At 41.1% G+C, this 20,557-nt stretch overlaps 2 protein-coding genes across 9 annotated transcripts in view; both read right to left on the reverse strand.

Annotated features, from left to right (window-relative positions):
- Positions 1-256: 256 nt before the first annotated feature.
- On the reverse strand, positions 257-2,778 carry LOC309697327 (uncharacterized protein). The gene is made up of 7 exons (XM_082519166.1): positions 2,611-2,778; positions 2,471-2,530; positions 2,113-2,205; positions 1,738-1,779; positions 1,610-1,639; positions 1,375-1,536; positions 257-877 (listed from the first exon to the last, which is right to left on the reverse strand). Exons 1-7 carry the CDS (start codon positions 2,662-2,664, stop codon positions 635-637), a joined length of 684 nt encoding a protein of 227 aa, XP_082375292.1. The 5' UTR covers positions 2,665-2,778; the 3' UTR covers positions 257-634.
- A 3,152-nt stretch (positions 2,779-5,930) lies between these two features.
- LOC309703501 (butyrophilin-like protein 2) overlaps positions 5,931-20,557 on the reverse strand; it is a 522,068-nt gene continuing 507,441 nt past the window's right edge. For 6 of the 8 annotated variants that reach the window (XM_082528379.1, XM_082528381.1, XM_082528375.1 and 3 more), the window contains 4 exons: positions 11,742-12,068; positions 9,347-9,670; positions 7,243-7,575; positions 5,931-6,417 (listed from right to left, as the gene is read on the reverse strand). In XM_082528379.1, coding sequence (XP_082384505.1) covers positions 6,326-6,417; positions 7,243-7,575; positions 9,347-9,670; positions 11,742-12,068 — 1,076 coding nt within the window. In that variant the 3' untranslated portion in view covers positions 5,931-6,325. Of the gene's footprint in view, positions 6,418-7,242; positions 7,576-9,346; positions 9,671-11,741; positions 12,069-13,279; positions 13,601-20,557 lie in introns of all 8 variants that reach the window. The other 2 variants (XM_082528386.1, XM_082528376.1) reach the window with 1 other exon arrangement.

Raw genomic sequence — 20,557 nt, forward strand, 5'->3', positions numbered from 1 at the left:
AACATGTCACAGCTCTCTTTATCATCTGAGTTTTATTGTGTAAAAAATCTGAAAAAAAATATCTAAAACTAATAAAAACTGACCTGAAATCAACAAAATGACTAAAAATAAACCAAAAAGATTCAGGTGAATGAGTCTAAATCACAGTGCAGTCAAACATGCAGCTGCTTGAGACTCCACAATTTTATTAACAATTTCAATAATTACAGTGGATCGAGCATGGTGATATTTAAATGGAAAAGCAACAGGACTGGAGTTCATGAAAAATTTAAACTTTTTATTACCAAACAGTGACAAGGCACAGATGTGAAGTTTAGTTTAATAAATGTTCAGGCTCAAACAGAAAAAACAAAACATGGGAACACGTTTATTTACAGTCAAACTCAGCTCATTGTTTCAGGTTAAACTGCTGGGATCCAAACAGAGGCTGATACCTCTGCGTCAATTCACTGTGCTATGATCTGCTTTCATGCTCAGTGCTCATTAAAACTTCAGAGCTTGATTGATCGGGACAGTTAAACATTTAATATGTGGAGCTACATGTTCTGTGACGCTTCAGTAGTTAATAATAATAATAATAATAATCGCATCATTTACTGGTTAATAAGTGATCATAACAATGGGGGGATGGTCTCTACAGCCCCAGCTCAAGCCCCGCCTCATTTTCATGGAGGCCTTGGTCAGGCACGTCAAAGGTCAGCCCGGCCTCTCGCTCAATGCTGTCACCCCACAGTTGCAGAAACTCAGAGTTTTCCTCTCTGGCACCGCCCACGTCGCCAACTTCAGACACGCCTCCCTCTGCAGCCACTTCTGAGATCAGACCGGGTTCTCTGTGCCGAGGTCGTGTCAGGAGGTGGTGGAAGGTCATCAGCAAAGGCTGGTAGGGGGCGGGGTAAAAAGAGACAGGGGGGAGTCACACTAGAGTTGATTTATTTTGTAGAACCTAAAGGAGCCAAGAAGACGACGAGCTGACTTGAGGGGGAGGCTGGGTTAGTTCCATAGACCCAACCAGGAGACGTGGGACAAGCCCACCTAATGCGTCATCATTACACTTTCATCAATCAGAGATCAGTTTGAACCAGCTGTGCTTTCAGTCTCGTCTCAGCTCGTTTTTTAGTTTTATTGCTGTAAGTCATGTGACCTGCACAGGACTGCAGACAGAAATAACCTAAAACCTGACAGGTGCATATTTTTATATTAGCAACCATCAACATCAATGTAACATAATATAATAGATATAATATGTAATAGAATATAATATAATTTAAGCTGTCTGCGCCCCAGAGTCTCACTCATCTGATCTTCCAGACGATCAGATCAAACATTCTTGTTTAAAGTATTGCCCAGGTGTGTGTGATGTCACTGTGATGTCACCCTGTGTTGGCTCTCCACGCTGTCCTCTCCATCTCTGGTGTCTCTCTCTCCGTCGCCTTCTTGCTCGCCCGCTCTCTCTCCCAGTAAAACTAGCTCATTGATCCACAGGTTGGTGCTGGTGGTGCTGTTGGTGTCACTGGGAGGCTGGAGGAGCTCCTCACTCTGACACACACACACACATTTAACATTTAATCTCATTAAAATAAGCTTTATTTACATCAAAGTGACGGCTCACCTCCTGAGAGGAGTCCACCTGCTCCACAGCCTGCAGGATACGACATCACACACACGTCATGACATCACACATTGTAGCACAGTAAGAGTGACGATATTTGTTTACGGAGCTGAGTGTGTGTGTGTTACCGTGTTCTCCAGGTTCTGCCGTTCTCGCACCATTTGTGGACCCTGTAAACATCGACCAAACGGACTGATTCAGTCACTCTGTCCTTAATAACCACAGCTGATTGGTCACATGGCACAGTGACGCTCATTTTAACGCTGCAGTTTCTCTTTCTTTTAATCTACAAGGTAAAAAACTACAAATAAGAAAAAACTCAGCACGTGTCAGGACGTAATGACTGCAGATGGAGGACATATTATAAAATTATTTCTGATGGCTATTATAAAACTCCGTTCAGTTTTTACCAAATTAAAGATTTTACCAGACTCTAACCTCAAAGCTGCAAATAGACTCAGAGTATACAGTGAGATTGTGTTGTAACTCAGGTCACCTCTGACCTCTGAACTCTGGCTTGACTCCGAGGAAACTGATGAAGAGGAGGAGGAGGAGGAGGAAGTGATCTTCTGAGCGGGGTCAGGAGGGGCCGAAGGCTGCAGACACACAGTGATGTTAGAAACTGAAGACTTCAGATGAAGATGCTTTAATGTAAGGAAGGCAGTAGGGTTTCATCTGGATACACATGTTACAGCGTGTATCACAACACAAGGCTCAGGCTGAAGAAATAGCTGCATCAATATCTGCCTGAAGAAAACACCTCAAAATACAAGTTTACTACAACTCTGATGGAGTCTGCTGCTCTAGCTGTAGCCACATAGAACTGAGAGTACTCTGTGTACTTGTACTGCACTGACTCACTGCTGTTTGGTCCACTTGGCTCTGCAGGAGGAGCTGAAGGCTGTGGAGTTCTCCTGGAAGCTGCAGACAAAAACAAACACGTCTCAGAGTCACAGATGAGCCTCATGTCTCATGAACTGACCAGTATGATCCAGCCTTACTGGCACAGCCTGGTTCTGATCCAGCAGGCTGATGATCATCAGAAGCAGCCACATCGTAACAAGCTCTCGGGGCGGTCCTGGAGGTCCGGGGTAATCCTGGTCCTGTGGGGGGTCCTGCAGGTTCTGACCGAGTCTTGCTCTGCTCCGTCTGTTTTATTGCGTGTTTGGCAGGAAGTGTCATGTCATCATGTCGCCCTCAGTCCCTGCCCCCCTCCCACGGATGTTACGCCCATCAAGAGAAACATCAACAACAACAACAGGCTGATTTATACTGGTAGGGAGTGTCTCTGTGTGTGAGAGCAAGTGTTCACTGCAGTAAGGGTGTGATGTGAAAGCAGTCATGCAGATGTTTTATTGTTTCTTCTGATGGAAGCAGCTGTTTAACATGGCGAAGCTCAAAGTGCTTCCATCCTGCTTTAATGGGGAGAAATCAAACCTCAGGACACATTTGGATGTTTGTGGTTCCTCAGGTGTGTCCAGGCCCTTCATTAGTCCAGAGCTCCGCCCTCTGATCCAGGACTTTGGGTTTATTTTGTATAGTTTAACTTTTATTTAACTGATGATGTCAGAGGAAGCGAAATAAGATAAAGAAAAAGTATCAGGATTAAAAGTACTTCCAGATGAGGTGTGTGTGTGTGTGTCAGATTCATGGAGCTGCGGTGAACCAACACAACAACACATCCAGCTGGCAGTAAACACATTTCACAACCAGCAGGACTTCCTGCCACACAACCACACGACACCAGAGAGAGAGGAAGCCAAGTGTTACAGAAGAGGCTCAACAATAAACCAGCTTAGACACAACCATCAGTTTCATAATAAATTCTGCTTTAATATTCATCGTCCTATCACCTTTTTTGTAATCATCTCAGGTCTGACTTCTTAGTAGGAATGGTGGGAATTTTCAGATCCTGCAGTTCAAATAATTTATTTAAATGAATGAAGGTGCGGCTGTTTTTAATGTTTTTAGAATTGTTTTAAATTGTTTTAAAATCCCATTGAAAGTAGAAGACTTTGTGAGTCCAGTCCTTCCCGTTTCAGGGTGAGTATCTGGTCATGTGACTTGTGAGTTTGGCCTGCTGGAATAAACTTTATCCACCAACATGTGGTCTTTATTATGAAAAGCATGAGTTTACACACCAAAGAACCCAAACCTTTCTAATAGCAACTGGCTTGCTTTTATACTCTGATTCAGGTGAGCCTCTTGTATGACCCATATCTGGGAAACCAAGCAAACCAAATGCTACACTGATCATCCACGTAAGCAACCATCAAAGCACAACACAACACATGGAAGACTTATTTATATACGCACAAAGTCCCACAAATAATTCAATTACACATACACTTCAGTCAATTATATATAAATTAGAAACACCTTAACCAAACTCCCCTAAGCTGGCACACTGGTTTATTCTAAGAGCTCATAAGCAGCTGATTGAGCTGCTCTTACTCGTTTGCTCCTGTAAAAGAAGTGACCAGGAAAAGATGAGTACAGCAAACACACTTCTCTTAAATGCATGTTTGAGAAATTTAGGTTTACAAGACAAATGATGAACTGCAATCAGCTGCCACTCAGGTTCTTCTTCCTGACACAGGATGGATGTCAGGTCCCTCCAGATGTTTCTTCACCTTCCATAAAAATGTCAAATTCGATAAACCTACTACAGAATCACCAAACCATAAACGTTTCTTTTTCATGTAACCTTTTAAATACCAATCCCTCAAACATATAAAAATACATTCATTTATTTATTATTTATTTACAATTAAAATACAGGCAAGCGCAGTGGAACACCTGGGTCTCCATTACATGGCTCTATGAAAATGGACTCTCAGGATGGATGCTGGATGGAAAGGATGGAAGTTTTTGGGTGTCAGATTTGGAGGATTGGAGAAAACAAAGTACATGGTGTACTCTCATTCCTGCTGGGATCTGAGACATCTGTGTGGTTTTTGGCATCACTGCTTCTGAACCACCCTCAGAATAAAAGCAGGAACTGGAGCGAGGTGGCGGCCAGCGTCCCATCACTGCCCCGTTACAGATTTGACAGCGCAGAGGCGAAGGCTCAAACACCCGGACATTGAAAGTTCCCTCTGCGGTCAGATTTCACCATCAGCTTTCTGAAAACATCTGTGTGTGTGTGTGTGTGTGTGTGTGTGTGTGTGTGTGTGTGTGTTTCTGATCTATTTCTAAGTCAGTGCGTTGGATGCAAAGCAGTGTTTATCTGCCTGCCACAAACCACATACACATAAACTCACACACTGAAGTGTCTGTCAGCGGCTCGCATCATACAGCATCACAGCAGACATTTCATCATCCTGTTCTTCTTCTTCTGTGAAGGAAACCGAAGTCATTTTGATGAAAAAGTTGGCCTCCTCACCTTCCCTATAAACCTTGAGTGGACAAACAATAGAAATTAAACTCTTTAACTAATAAATACATTTTTTAAAGACAGAGACTCTACAGTACGCAGCGGCAGCATCTCTTCCACAGTGTAGCCTGCAATCATTTTTTAAGCTCACCTTCAGACGCTTTCTGTGCTGCTGAAGTAAAATCACGTTTCGTCTGCTTAGCAGGAGCTGCTGCGGTGATGGATGATGAACAAGGATCGCTCAGAAGTGTTCGTCTATGCTCTCGTGTCAGGCCCTTCAGTAAATTACTCCTGCTATTAACAGCGGCCGATAGTTTTTACATATTGCTGTAATGTTCTTGTCTGCTTGTTTCAGAAAAGTGAAGAGACGGGAATATGTCCACTTCATAAAACAGCCACTCGCTTCAGCCGAGTCCGACATCTTCCGCTGTAGAATACGACTGTGCAGCAAACTGGCGCGAAATGACGCGCAGCTGCACTACAACGATGTTAAAGCGGCAGAGTTTACTTCTTATTTTACAATGTAACGTAAGTACATTGTAAGTAACTGTAATTAAAATACCGAAAAATGAACAGTAATTAGTTACTCTACTTTTTCAGTGAAGAAGTAATTTAATTAGAGTAATGCGTTACTTAGTAACGCATTACACCAAACACTGCCTGCAACTATCACAATGACACCATAGAGTTTTGGAAAATACCACATTGAGTTTAACTTTAGCAGCACTTTAACTCGTTATACTTTTTAATACAGCATTACTGACTTCACAGTGACACAAAAAGATTCATTTATAAACACTAGACTGATGCAATACAGACTGCAGCTCAGACAGCTGCTGGAGACAGATGTGTGTCTGTGTGTGTGTGTGTGTGTGTGTGTGTGTGTGTGTGTGTGTGTGTGTGTGTGTACTGTAACTCCTTTATTCCACACAGACAGCTTCAGCATTTGTTCTGCTTTCTCTGCTTTTATTTGAATGTAACAGAAAAACACGACTAGAATTTACACAAACGTGTTTACAGGCTGACTTTAATGTGTTTTTGCACATGCTTGTCCTCTGGTCATGTGATCATGTGGTTTGTAGGACGCTCCTCTTCCTCAGAGGATCCACCTGTGCTTCCTCTCCTCTCTCCTCCACCTGTTACAGTGAGGGAACGTCCTCCATGATGGAGGAGCTGCTGGAAAGTGCTGAGAGTTTCCTCCAGAGTGAGACCTCTGTCACAGTTCAGAGGATCTACGGCAGCAGAGACCTTCATGGACACTAAAAGTCTCAAACACACAACAACAACATCACACTGACTCCACTCTGACATCACTGATCAATAATCAAAGAACACACAGATCAAACTGATTGATCAGCCATCAGAGGAGTCGGATCAATGGAGCTGCTTCTGTTCCTGATGTCCCCTGTTTGATCCTGGACCTGAACTCTCCCTGCAGAGGAGACACAAGACAGTCAGACACACACACACACACACACACACACACACACACACACACACACACACACACACACACACACACACAAGTGACGGGTTTTCAAGGTGATAATTGCTCCACTAACAGTGAGACATGGATTCTTTTTTATTCATTGTTGTTGGATTTTTATTGTGCTGGCTTGTTTCCCCTGATGAGTGTGAGGCTGTGAGTCAGCTGAAGATTGTTTACTCCCGTGAGGAGCTGCTACAACTTAACGTCTCGTATGGTGGTAAAGACCTTACTTCATGTATGCCGGATTTTATACGGAGAGATTTTAACAGAACAAGTGACAAAAGGAAAAGAAAAAGAGGGAGACTCAGAGGTGTCAAACTGCGTCTGAGGAGACAACAGGTTGGACTCCCCTGGCCTCTGTAGCTTCTTTCCTCTAGACGAAGGTTTCTAGTTCCAAAGAAAACAGTTTTGTCTCTGCTGCCGTCACTAAACACAATAAGAACTGTTTTATTTGATTCATCTTGATCTCGTTTATATTTTTTTTTATTGCTTGTGTAATAATCAAATGTGTTTGTGAGGGTTTAATGGGTGGGTGTGTGTTTTGTGAGGGGATGCCAAATGTTATAATTATTTTCATAAAGCCAATTTATCTATGGGTATAAATAAAGTAAACCTGAACCCTTAGGTCATGGTAAAATTTAGGCTAACTGTAACCCTGACAGTAAAACCACATTTGACTTAAAACTTGTTGGGCCAGACATTTTGTCCCCACAAGTATAGTGCCAATGTTCTGTCCTCACAAAGATGTGTAAACATGTACACACAAACCTTTAACTTTGAGCTGCACTCTCTTCCTTCTAACCACAGCTCGATTCCTCACAACGTAGCATGCATATCCTCCACTGTCTCTCTCTGTGGGCTGTTTCAGGGTCAGACTGAGGTCTCCAGTTCTCAGCAGGTCTTCATTCATCTTCGTTCGGTCTCTGTAAACCTGGTGCTGTTCTTCAGGCTGGTCAGAGCCGTTCTCATACGCGTGGACCAACATTACTGGTTCAGGCTCTTTGCATTCCCAAACCACTCTAACATCTCCAGGTAGGTTTTGTGTGGTTTTGAAGGGCAGTTGGACAGACTCCGCCCCCTCCTCCACCTCCACCTGACACACTGAGAGGACAACAAACACAACATGAGCTGTACAAAGTGTGATTGGTGTTCAGAGCAGCATCATGTGACTCTTGTTCTGCACTAAATGAAGCGATGGAGTGGCGCCTCCTTCAGGCAGAGAAACAGCTCATGGAGAGAAATAATTATTAGAGCAAAAACAAGAGTGGAGCTGCAAATAAGGCCGAGAGGAACGCTGCAGAACACTGTTCATGTGTGAATTCATCACTTCATAGATTTCTTTGAGCACTAAAATCAGAGCTGCTTCTATTTCTAATATGACAGCTGTACATTAGAGCTGCAACACTTTAAATGTGAGCCATAAAAACATGATACTCTACAAGTGCATTCAGCTCTGACACTGTCACATCATGAAGGAGACGTGGAAATCACTTTGTTACACAAATCAAAGTCAAATCTATCTATCTATCTATCTATCTATCTATCTATCTATCTATCTATCTATCTATCTATCTATCTATCTATATATATAGATAGACCCCCTCTTATTTTTGGAAAAGGGGGTCTTGGTAGTTCTTTTTTTTTTTCTTTATCTTTAAGTCTGCATGTATCCACAAATACAAGTGGGCTGAATCCTTCTCAACAGCAACTGAAATCACCTTGGTGATGGTGATTAGTAGGGATGGGTACCGGTATCCGGTGCCATGATGGCGCCGGTTCTGACATGAACGGTAGTAACCAGACCGAAAAGCAGCGCACATTTCGGTGCTTTATTTCGGTGCTTTTTTTTCCTGAGCTGTGATACACTTCTAGCCAATCATTTTACGTTTCCGAGGATAGTAGGCGGGTCCAGGTACGTACGTTCTTTTAGTGCAGAGCTACAGATTAAAAATGTCCAAGGCGAAGCGGTCAAAGTCTGGCTGTACTTCACAGCAAAAGATGCAAACTCAGCAGCCTGCAACAAGTGCTTTAAGCTGATACTGTGATACTGTCAAAGGAGGTAACACCTCAAATCCGATGAAACACCTGGCGATGCATAGCGTTTTTTTTAAAAGCCGAGAAATGCGCCGTATTTGATAGCTTGCTGCGAGACCTCACACCGAGCACATCTACTGCGGGTGGGTTGCCTGTTATCGGACCCAGATTTAGCAACATCCCCCAAAAACCCGAAGAGGAGAGTCCTGGCCCCTAGCCCTGCCAGTGTAGCAGAAATGATGAGGATGATGAAGCAGCAGCAGCCGTTCTTCTCTGCGTGAGTAGCTTAATGTTGTTCGTGTGTAATTTATGTTGAGTAGGCTAACCACGTTATTACATTAATGCATGTAAGGTGAACTAGCAAACATCATCATAGCTACATGCGGCTGTCTTCTTGTTTGATGGCAGATACTCCCTTCACTCTGGACAAAAAGGCTAAAATGACCAAAGAAAAAGAGGGAAACAGCTAAACATGAGAGGTTTTTGGACAAAGTTTGTGTTTTTTGCATTGTTTAAGCACTGCTTCCAGCCAAGAGTGATACCATATATGCCCCATAGCTGCAGAAAAGGCTGACATTGTTATCTTTTTACAAAAAAACAGCTGAACATGAGAGGTTTTTGGACCAATTTTGTGTTCTCCATTCTTTAAGCACCGGTTTGAGCACCGTTTGAGCACCGGCACCGTTTCAAAAGTACCGGTTTGGCACCGGTATAGGATAAAACCTAAACGATACCCATCCCTAGTGATTAGGAACAGAGGACTCTGACTGATGAGTCAGAGTCCAGAAAGTCTGTCTTCAGTGGCAGCCAGGAAAACAAAACAAACAAAGGACCAAACCTCTGACTTTGAGCAGCAGTGATTTTGTTCTAAGGATGTTTCCACTCCTCCAAACTTCACATATGAAATCTTCGCTGTCCCAGTCTGTGGGGTATTTCAGGGTGAGACTGAGGTCTCCAGTTCTCAGCAGGTCTTTGTTCATCTTCGTTCGGTCTCTGTAAACCTGGTGCTGTTCTTCAGGCTGGTCAGAGCCGTTCTTATACACATGGACCGTTCTGGATCTCCCATCCTTCCACTCCACTTTAGCGTCTTCAGGCAGGTTTTCTGTGGATTTGAAGGGCAGCTGGACGAACTCCACCCCTGAATCCACCTCCACCTGACAGACTGACAGGACAACAAACACAACATTAGAAATGCTCATTAGATGAGAGATGATCCACTGTTACTCACTTTTATGAATACAGATGTGGAATAAAGCAGTTATTAACACAGAGCTGAGCTGCTCAAGAACATTCGTTCAGACAAAGAGAGAGGAGACATCTTACAGACATCACATGTACAAGGATCTACAGGAAGCTCTTTTCTTTCTTTGGACGCTAAACAGAATAAACTTCATACTGACTCTGCAGATCATGAAATGAAGCTCATGTGTAAGTTCAACAAGGAACATCTGTATTCACTCAACAGCCATTAAGCATTAGCTGTTTAAGAGAGGCAGGTGGGTCATTACTCCACCTAAACCTGAATCTCTGTCTCCATGATCATATTCCCACTTTGGAAATTTGCCCTTAAAGTGTTCATTGCTTTACAACATCACCGCCTGCATTAAGTAACATGCAAGAAAACAGTCCACCTTAAAAGCTGCTGCTAGCTGCTGCTTTCACATGTTAATGAGTGAAAATAACAGGCAACAGGTCAAAGGTCATCACAATGAGGAAGGCCTTTACTTCATTTCCATGAACTGTGTGCTTTCTCTCCTTTAACCTTTGACCTCCCCTGCTGAAGAGAACTTTTCTTCTTCTTCTGCTTGATAGAAGAATCAAACAGTGATGTCACAATAATCCATCAGTGTGTTTTGGCCCTGCTCTCTTAAACTTACCGCACTACACTCTTTATGGAAACACATCATTTCCGGTGTGCATTTCAAAATAAAAGCACTCTAACATGTCAGTGGACACAAACACTTGATTTCTAAGGGTCCACGTGGTCACACTGACATAAACATCATCAAATATCATCAGTGTGAGGGGCTGTGCAGACATCCACTTTTCCCTTTTTTGTTACCGGGCAGATTTCAAGCGGATTTCAAAGAGGTGTAACACAGGGGTGGGCAATTCCAGGCCCCGAGGGCCGGTGTCCTGCAGGTTTTAGACCTCACCTTGGGTCAACACACCTGAATCACATGATTAGTTCGTTACCAGGCCCCTGGAGAACTGCAGGAGCTGTCAAAGGAGCTTGCAAAGAAAAGCGTCTGGACTTCTTTAAGTTACTTGAAGACGTTTCACCTCTCATCCAAGAAGCTTCTTCAGTTCTAAGGTCAAATGGTGGAGAGTCCCAGATATAAACCTAGTGGGAGTGACCCCCACAGAGGGACAAAAGGACCCCCTGATGATCATCTAATCACCTGAGCCAAGGTGTGAAAATGGGTGTGGGTCACAATCAGCCAGGGTTTCGGGTGAGCTCATTGTGAAACCTGGCCCCAGCCTATCATGCGAATTCCTGAGATCAGATGGCCCAGGATGTGAGTGGGCGTTAAGGCGTCTGGGAAGGGATCTCAAAACTGGATTATAGATGGCAGAGAGTTGGTGTCGTAAACCCCCGCCTCTGTTCAAAGATGGTCGCTCACAGTGGACATAGATGGCTTCTTTCACTCCTCTTTCAAACCATCTGTCCTCTCTGTCCAAAATGTGAACATTGGCATCCTCGAAAGAGTGTCCTTTATCCTTAAGATGCAGATGGACTGCTGAGTCTTGTCCTGTGGAGGTGGCTCTTCTGTGTTGTGCCATGCGCTTGTGAAGTGGCTGTTTGGTCTCTCCAATGTAGAGGTCTGGGCATTCCTCGCTGCACTGTACAGCATACACCACATTGTTAAGTCTGTGTTTTGGCGTTTTGTCTTTCGGGTGAACCAGTTTTTGTCTGAGCGTGTTGCTGGGTCTGAAATGCATTTGCATAATGACTGAAACCAGCCCACTGAAGGAATAATGGGCATTAATATTCAAATTCTCATGACCATTGAGCAAAGACCACTGATCAATGGCCATGAGTACCATTTGTAGAAAGTTGGTGATTGGCTGCAATCACAGTAAGATGGCAAAAAATGTACCCTTAGTCCTCAATTCAGAGATGGTCTTTCACTGAGATAGTCAGCCTGTTAGTTTCCTGCTGCCTCCATCACTCACACTGATTCACTCTCATTCACACTACATGACCTTTGACCTGTATCTACAGCACTGACCTCTGACTTTCAGCTCCACTTGTTTCTTCAGCAGGATGTTTCCCTCCCTGCTGTAGACGGTGCAGGTGTAGGTCCTGTTGTCTCCATCTGTGGGGTGTTTCAGGGTCAGACTGATGTCTCCAGTTTTAAGCAGGTCTTCATTCATCTTCGTTCGGTTTTTGTAAGCCTGGTGTTGTTCTTCAGTCTGCTCAGAGCCGTTCTGATGAACATAGATCATCCTGCTGCCTTTGTCCTTCCACTCCACTTTAGCGTCTTCAGGCAGGTGAAGTGTGGTTTTGAAGGGCAGCTGGACAGACTCCACCCCTGATTCCACCTCCACCTGGGGGACTGAGAGGACAACAAAGCACAACATGAGCTCGGATGGAGACATTTGTGTTGACTCTAACAGGCTCAATGCAGAGCAACAAACTATTTGAACTGATCCAACTTTATTAACACAGACAAAGATTTGTGCATCAGCTGCTGTTGGCTGCTATAGATATAATCCAGCTGATGTGGAGAACTACATGTGACACTGTGATGCAGCCATGAATCTGACTGATTTCTTTCCATTTTCAAAGGTTGATGCATCAGTTAAAGTCCTTAAAAAGCTCAGAAATAAAGAGAAAGGTTGGTTACAGCAAAAAGAGGCACTGGCAGCCTTTAAGACACAATTTTAATAGCCTTATATTCATATAGTGTATTATTGTATACACAATAATACACAGTAAGACAGGCATAGAGAACAGCACTGACTGGGAGGGGCTGTGAACAGATGACATACTTCAGTTCAACATATAAGACTTTAAGAATTCACAAGCATCTATCTAAAATCTATTTATTTAATCGATCATCTATGGTATTATTATGTGCAATTATAATGCAATGTTCATCTCCCTTAAAAAAAAACAGGCAGCCTTAAAGTATGAAATATTCACATACAAACATATTTGTCTATTGTCTCACTGGCTGATAGTGCCTCATAGAACTCAGTTTGAGCTTGAAGCCATTTATAATGTTTAAGTTGTTTAACGTGTAGGTGCTCACAATAAACAGCTTTTGAATGAAAGCCGGGGAACTTCAGTAGCACAAAATTCTATTCTTTGTGCACATATGCACCAGGCATTTACCATTATTTCCCCCTAAGGTGTTGCCAAAGGTTCCAAGTTAATAGTTGAAAAAGCCGCAGCAATACACAAAAATATAAACCATATTCTACTTGGTGACAACTTCACTTTGAGCCTTTAATCAGAATGCCTTAAGTTGGCTAGTTAAGTACCTGGCTAACATTGCTGTTATGCCATAACTAACTGCTATAATACCCATCACACTCAGTGCATTTCAATAATTTATCCCGCGAGTTTGCTAGCTAGCAAAATAATAATTTTAAAATTAGAATATGTAAAGTACATATACTCTAAAATTATTTACTAGGGCTTACTCAAAGTCCCCACTGTGAAAAGGTGAAAATTCTTTTTGCAGACTTTTCAGGTGGATTTGGTCGTTGTCTTATCCATAAGTCTGATCTCTGACTTTTGACCTGTATCTACAGCACTGACCTCTGACAATGAGCAGCACTTCTTTTTTCATCAGAATCTCCCCCCTGTTGTTGTAGACGGTGCAGGTGTAGGTGTCCGTGTCTGTGGGGGGTTTCAGGGTCAGACTGAGGTCTCCAGGTTCCAGTAAGTTTCTCTTCATCTTTGTTCGCCCTCTGTAAAAATGATGCTGTTCTTCAAGCTGGTCAGAGCCGTTCTGATACACGTGGACCTTCCTGTTGTTTTTGTTCTTCCACTCCACTTTAGCATCTTTAGGCAGGTTAACTGTGGTTTTGCAGGGCAGCTGGACAGACTCCACCCCTGAATCCACCTCCACTTTATAATCTGAGAGGGCAACAAAGCAGAACATGAGCTGTAGTGAACATTACTAATCATCATCTTCTGACACAGAAATTATTTCTGTCCTCAACCTCAATATGACATTTGAAAAAAAAAAGATCACAGTATTTTCTAACTAGAACACACTTTGGGGATTATGGTAATTCCACTGCTGTGGGTTTAATCATGTGTGTTTGATAGGCTCTAATTTTTTAACGTAAATGAACAGTCTTCTGCAACTTAATCACACAGTTACACAGGGTTCTATGCTGGGACCAATACTTTTTACTGTATATGTAACATAGTTAAATAGCGTTGAAGTAAAATCCCGCTAAATGGGACATTGGCACCACCTACTGTTGAAAAAGTCACCCTGGAATATTCACAAAGGGCAAGGGATTCTGGGTAATCCTCAGAATAATGGAGGATTCCTGCGAGGTAAGGAATGCGCAAATGTCGTGGGGAGGAAAAATCATATCGCAGGCTGTTAAAGTAATACAGTCTGACCCGATTATTTTTGTTGTTTATACATCATTCGTTGCGGGTCATTTCTCCAGTCTTTATGTTGAACTGAGTGCACGTTTATGTGAGATTTCTTTATTGGGAGGAGAGGAAACTAATTGGGAGCATAGTTAGCTAACTCTGTTGTCGCTTTCCCATTTAGATTTTGTGCTGATTGCCCACGACATTAAAAAGAGAGCATTCTAACCATTGCCTTTTTGTTGTGAATGCAGACCAGAGAAGACACTACACAGAGGTCACATATAGATACTTTCCTGAGGAAACATTATTTGAAAACACTGCACCTCCACTTTATAATCTGAGAGGGTTAGTGGACATGGACTGTGCTAATATAATATTAGTGAGTGACTCTAACTGTGTTTTATGCCCCAAAATGGATAAACTTCCCCCACAATCTACTTTGACAAAAAATTCCAAAGCCCTTTGGCAAATTGTAAATGAGCTCGACCTTGTGGACGTCTGGCGACACTATAATCCACTACCTAAGGAGTACACTTTCTACTCTAACCCTCACTTGTCAGCATCTCGTATAGATTATATTTTTATGTCCAAGTGTATCAGTCAGTTAGTTCAGCAGGTAAATATTGGTCATATAGGTCTCTCTGACGAGGCTCCTGTGGTCCTAACCATTCAACCCATGAGACATATTGAGCCTCCATGTCTTGGAAGATGAGCACACTGTCTCTTTTGGATGAGATATTTATACATTTCACAACAGAGCAAACAACATTATTTTTAGAAATAAATGATAAAGAGGAGATAGAGCCGAGAACTTTAAGGAATAGTTATAAGGCTTACATTAGAGGGATGATTATTTCATACACAAGTCATGAAAGAAAACAACGATTAACAAGGCAGTTAGAGATCGAGAATAATATAAAAAAAGCTGGAGAAACAATATTATGTAACAAAATCAGCTGAAACATTAAGTGAGCTTAATATTACCAGGACATCTTTGCGTAATTTGATAATGTGAAAGACTGAAAGAGATGTTTGTGCCAGACGACGGCTTTTTGAATCAGCCAATAAGCCTAAACGCTTTCTGGCTCGTCTTGCAAGGAATACTCCATCAAGTTATTTTATCACAGCTATTGTGGATGTGAATGGTGAGAGGCAAGTAGCAAACCGTCAGATTAATGAGTGCTTCAGAGAACTCTATACAAATTTATACCAGTCTGAGATGGACCTAACAAGGCTTAACTCGGGCTTTTTCCTAAACGACTTAGTATTCCCTCAGCTCTCTGAAGATCAGGTTAGCCTGCTGGAGTGTCCATGTGGCTGCTGGAGTCACCCACACATTGATGGAGGTGGATAAAGCTATATCTGCACTCCAGTCAGGGAAATGTCCTGGGGCAGATGGCTTCCCAGTAGAATTTTTTTAATGTAATGAAAGTGAAGTTAAATAGTTTATTACTAAGGGTTTTTAATAAAGCATTCGAAGAATCGAAACTCCCAGAATCTATGTACCAGGCTAATATAACATTGATAGCTAGAAAAGATAAGAATCCGGAGTCATGCTCGTCTTACAGGCCTATTAGCCTTCTTGGTGCTGATAATAAGATACTTTCAAAGATACTGGCTCTTAGGCTAGAAAAGGTAATGTGCTCTATTGTGCATGCTGATCAGACAGGCTTTATTAAGGGGAGGAAGATTTGGGTTTGGGAAAAAGTTTCTGGGGTGGATCAAAATTATATACAAATCACCAATAGCATCTGTGTTAACTAAAGGCTTGTTATCCTCCCCAATTACATTGAGCAGAGGTACAGCACAAGGTAGCCCATTGTCACCACTATTATTTGCTTTGGCCATTGAGCCTTTGGCCATTAGACAAAATCCAAGTGTTCATGGAGTCAAAATTGGGGATAGACAACATAAAACTCTGCTCTATGCAGATGATATTCTTCTGACACTGACTGACCCTGCTAACTCTCTACCTGTTCTTACTAGGTGTATCAAGGACTTTGGTCTTATATCTGGATACAAGGTAGATGTTGATAAATCTGTTATAATGACTGTGTAGTGGAGGGGACATTGAACCTTTATATGTTAAACCTTTTCACTGGGCACCACCAGGTTTTGTATATTTGGAAGTTAAAGTTACACCAAACGTTAGTCACTTATATAGAGAAAATATAAATGGAATGGTTCAAGATCTTTGAGAGATGCTGAGAAGATGGAAGTCACTTCCGATGTTATTTTTGGGAAGAATAAATCTCATTAAGATGGTAATCCTACTGAAAATATTATATCCCACAGGCATGTTGTTTGCCATTTTGAAATCAGAAGATATTAAAGTAATTAATAAGGCTATGGTGGATTTCATTTGGGCAGGAAGAAAACCCAAAATTAAATTGGACACACAATTAGCTTGCCATCACCAGTGTGTGAATGTGTGTGTGAATGGGTGGATGACTGAATGTAGTGTAAAGTGCTTTGGGGTCCATAGGGACTAAGTAAAGCGCTATACAAATACAGGCCATTTACCATTTTACAGTTACCGAAAGATCTGGGCGGGTGAGGAGAGCCAAATATAGAAAATTATGTTCTCTCAATACAAGCGAGGATTCTTTCTTCCTGGATACATGAATGTTATGATCTGCCAAGGCTAAATATTGAGGAAGTATTATGTAAACCATCCTCACCTGTTAACTTTCTAGGGAAACATCTAAATGACTTACCTCATGGAATAAAGCACAACCCACTGATATATAATGCTATGTGGACGTGGGGAAAATTTAGAAAACCTTTTAACAGCAGCCTTCGGTTTAATATTTTGTCAACGCTTATAAATAATCCAGACCTTCTGCCGCAAAGCATAGGGTCGAGCTTTGTGGGATGGCATAAAGTAGGTGTAAAGAGGTTTTATGACCTCTTTAAACATGGTGTGTTTAAATCATTTGAATCCCTGAAGTCCCAGTATTCTATGTCAAAGACTGAGTTTTATAAGCATTTGCAATTGAGAGATTATGTGTTAAAAAATGCAAAATCATCAGAAATCGCAACAGCCTCTTTTCAGTTGGAGAAATTCTTTCTGGATAAAAGGGAGCATAAACATTTTGTATCAAAGTTTTATTCAGAGATTTATGCCCTAATTGTGGACAAATTAACATGGTTGAGAAAATCTTGGGGGACGTTGCTTAAATGTGAAATAGATATACAGGCATGGGACAAAATTTTGCTCCTTCCATCCAAAATCTCTGTTTGTAACCGATTTAAAGAACTGCAGTACAAAATCCTGCACAATGTGTATATTTCTCTGTATATTTATAGTAAGTATAATATGGGAACATCTCCAAATTGTCTCAAGTGTAAGGCCAGAGTGGGCACTAGATTGCTTGTGGGAATGCTATTATTCAGTCATTTTGGAAAAAGGTCTGCGCCAATATTAGTACAGCCATTGGTCATCAGGCGACAGAAAACCCATTAATGTGTTCATTGGGATATATTCCTGTCTCACTGGTACAACATGAGCATGTAATTCAGTCACTGTTAATGTTGGCCAGGAAAAGCATCATGTTGAGATGGGTGGGGGCTGAGCCTCCCTCCATTTCTCTATGGAAGTCGCTCATCATTGATGTCATGACTCTGATCAGGTTGGGACATTATATTGATGGGAGATCCTGAATTATTGTGGACAAATGGAAGAAACCACTGGAAGCACTGGGAGTAACCTGTAAACTGGATTCTAATGGACAACAATTCTGGACATAAATAATCACAAGTTCTCTGTGGACTCTGGAGAATGTGTAATACTCTAGGGCTGTGCAGTGTTACTGTTTTGGATGTGAACCAGTCTTGTATTTGTTGGGGGAAAAAAAGTTAAATAAAAGTCTTAAAAAAAGAAAACACGGCATACTTTTTCATTTCAGACGATACAAAGATTTTTTTTCATGTATAATGAAAGATGACAATTAAACTGTAGCCACGCCTTAATGACATAGGCCAAAATTAACTTTAATTTCCTTTTCCCAAATTTATATAAAATGAAGGTTAATGTGCCCTAAAAATCTAAAAAACACAACAAAACATGGTGTCTCAATAGATAGTGACGTTGAATGCATTACCTCGGCCTCCAGTAACACTGTGAAGAACCTTGGAGTCGTCTTTTTAACCAGGATATGACCTTTCTGACACATTTTTGCTGTTAAAAAGATCATCTGATTGTTGGGGTTTCCTCCAAATTATTGTACGGTTTTAAGTACAATAAAGCATTCTGAGGTCAGCCAGAGGCTGACTTTATCCCTTATGACGTACCTACTTTTAAAATAAACATTTACTCAGTTGTAGTCACAGAGAAACGGCACATTCTTGAAAAATACTTTGACTTGGATGGTTCGCTATAGAAGATTTTCTCAGTATCACTGTTGGCTCTTTGCCTTATAATACAAAAAAACATTAATGCCACTGTTTTGATTTGGGACTACATAAAAATGAATTGAATTTCATATTTTTTGAACTTTCAATGTAAACCTTGTCACCAAATAAAACATAACAAAAGTTGTGTGTATGAGGTGATGTTAACAAAAGTTAAGTTTTGAAAATGTAAAATAACTGGATAAAACTTTACAGGCAGTTTGACAATTCAGACATTTCTGAATAGTTTTCTGGGTTGTTACTTGCTAAGACCCCGGTTTGAATTATGAGCATGGCCTTCATTTTTTTGTTAGATTCAATTTAATATTTGAAATTATTCTTTAGATTTATTTAAATTTTTACAAATTTTAAAAGTCTTCAGCATCTTATAATTTCTCTATATTGTTTATTTCAGAGGCCAGACTTTTATCTAGTTTCTCTTCTTTTAAGTGCTCTGCTGTCTTTATGAAGGTGTTTCAAAGTTGTTCCTTGGAGAATGTTTTTCAAGCTAAATGAAAGCATTAGACCAGTGTTAACTTACCTCTGCCAGTCCTTGATATCTATTATTGAGTGATTTGTATATATTGTGCTTTTTCTTAAATCTGTAAATCTGTAACATATTGTTTAGTCTAGTTAATAGTCTGTTACTGTTACTGGATTGTGGCAACTGTAACCCACATAATTTAGGGATTAATAAAGTACGCTGATTCTGATTGAGCATGATAGATGTGCGTGGGTGTGTAACTCTTATCAGCTTTTTTGAGCTATGTTTCATGGGGGCTGGCCTGGGTCTTTGGAAATGGGAACAACAAACAACTTGTTTTTAATTGTGTCGTTCTGGGTTTTGTTTTTGTTTTTTTTGTTTTTTTGTCTTTCATGTAGTAGATGTTTTATATATTTTTGTTAAAAAAGTGTGTCAGCATGTTCTGTCAGGTCATTTCACCAAGTAGAAATTTCTACTTGGTATATTTTGTATATATATTTGTTAAGTTACACTTAAGTTTGAGATGTACAGAGCAAGTAAGGAAAGCTAAACAAAAATACAGGGGTTCACAGTCGTCAGTTTACTGCATTTTAAAACAATGCAATCCATGCATTATTAGTAAAATTACTGTTAAGACATTTATTTAATACATTTTAGCAAATTGTGCTATTAAAGTTTTTATTTATTTATTCATCTTCAGGATTCAGACGATTCTTCCCCATAAATTTTGCATATGATGATGATATGATGCATATGATGAACGCTTATCTCCAAAGCCGAGGTCAGACGGCAGGTCTGGGCCCAGCGCATGCTGGAGAACTGGATATGCTGTCTACACTGGCTTACTCTCGCCCACCCCTGTTGTTTGTCATGTGCTTTTGTGCTGAGGTGTTTTTTTCTGTTCTCAAACTGTTCTCCCATCAGGAGCTCAGTCTGGGTGGAGCTTATTTCTCCCCCTCTTACCTCATGTTGTGTATTTTCGCTGTTTTTCTTTTCAGCCTACCTCTCTGACCTGTCTCCCCGATGTGATGTTGTGTAAGTATGTTTGGTTGGACGGTTCCTTTGTGAGTGCGCATGCGCCAACCAGCATGCTGCCTGCTGTAACCCATAATTTCCTTCGGGATCAATAAAGTATTTCTGATTCTGATCATAACTAAATACATACATACTGGAGGTTGGGCTCTTATTTGGGGTACATGTACCAGTTGTTGGATTTGGAGTTGGTTTTTGAAACAGAGTATAAAAATAAACCACAATAGTATTATACTGTACTAAGATTACATGGCAGACAACTTGAGTAAGCAGGCAGGACTGTGATTTTTACTCCCATTACTGTTAATTTATTGGGGAAAAAATTGCCATGCCATGCTTTCATGTTCATGAAACATTATTTATCAATAACCGTAGAATGCAAACATCACATTTTGCTTTCTGCTTGTCCAGTGTGCATAACCCCTGTTGTTATATTTATAGAGCTCATGAATGAACTTTAATTAGCACTGCTCTCCCTAGTGGATGCACACGAGATTACCACTGGTTTTCATAAATGCTGTTAACATTCATGGTAACATTGTTCACATAACAAGTGGAGGATGTCATTAGAG

Source organism: Aulonocara stuartgranti, assembly GCF_965226115.1.
Source record: "Aulonocara stuartgranti genome assembly, chromosome: 3".
Classification (NCBI taxonomy): domain Eukaryota; kingdom Metazoa; phylum Chordata; class Actinopteri; order Cichliformes; family Cichlidae; genus Aulonocara; species Aulonocara stuartgranti.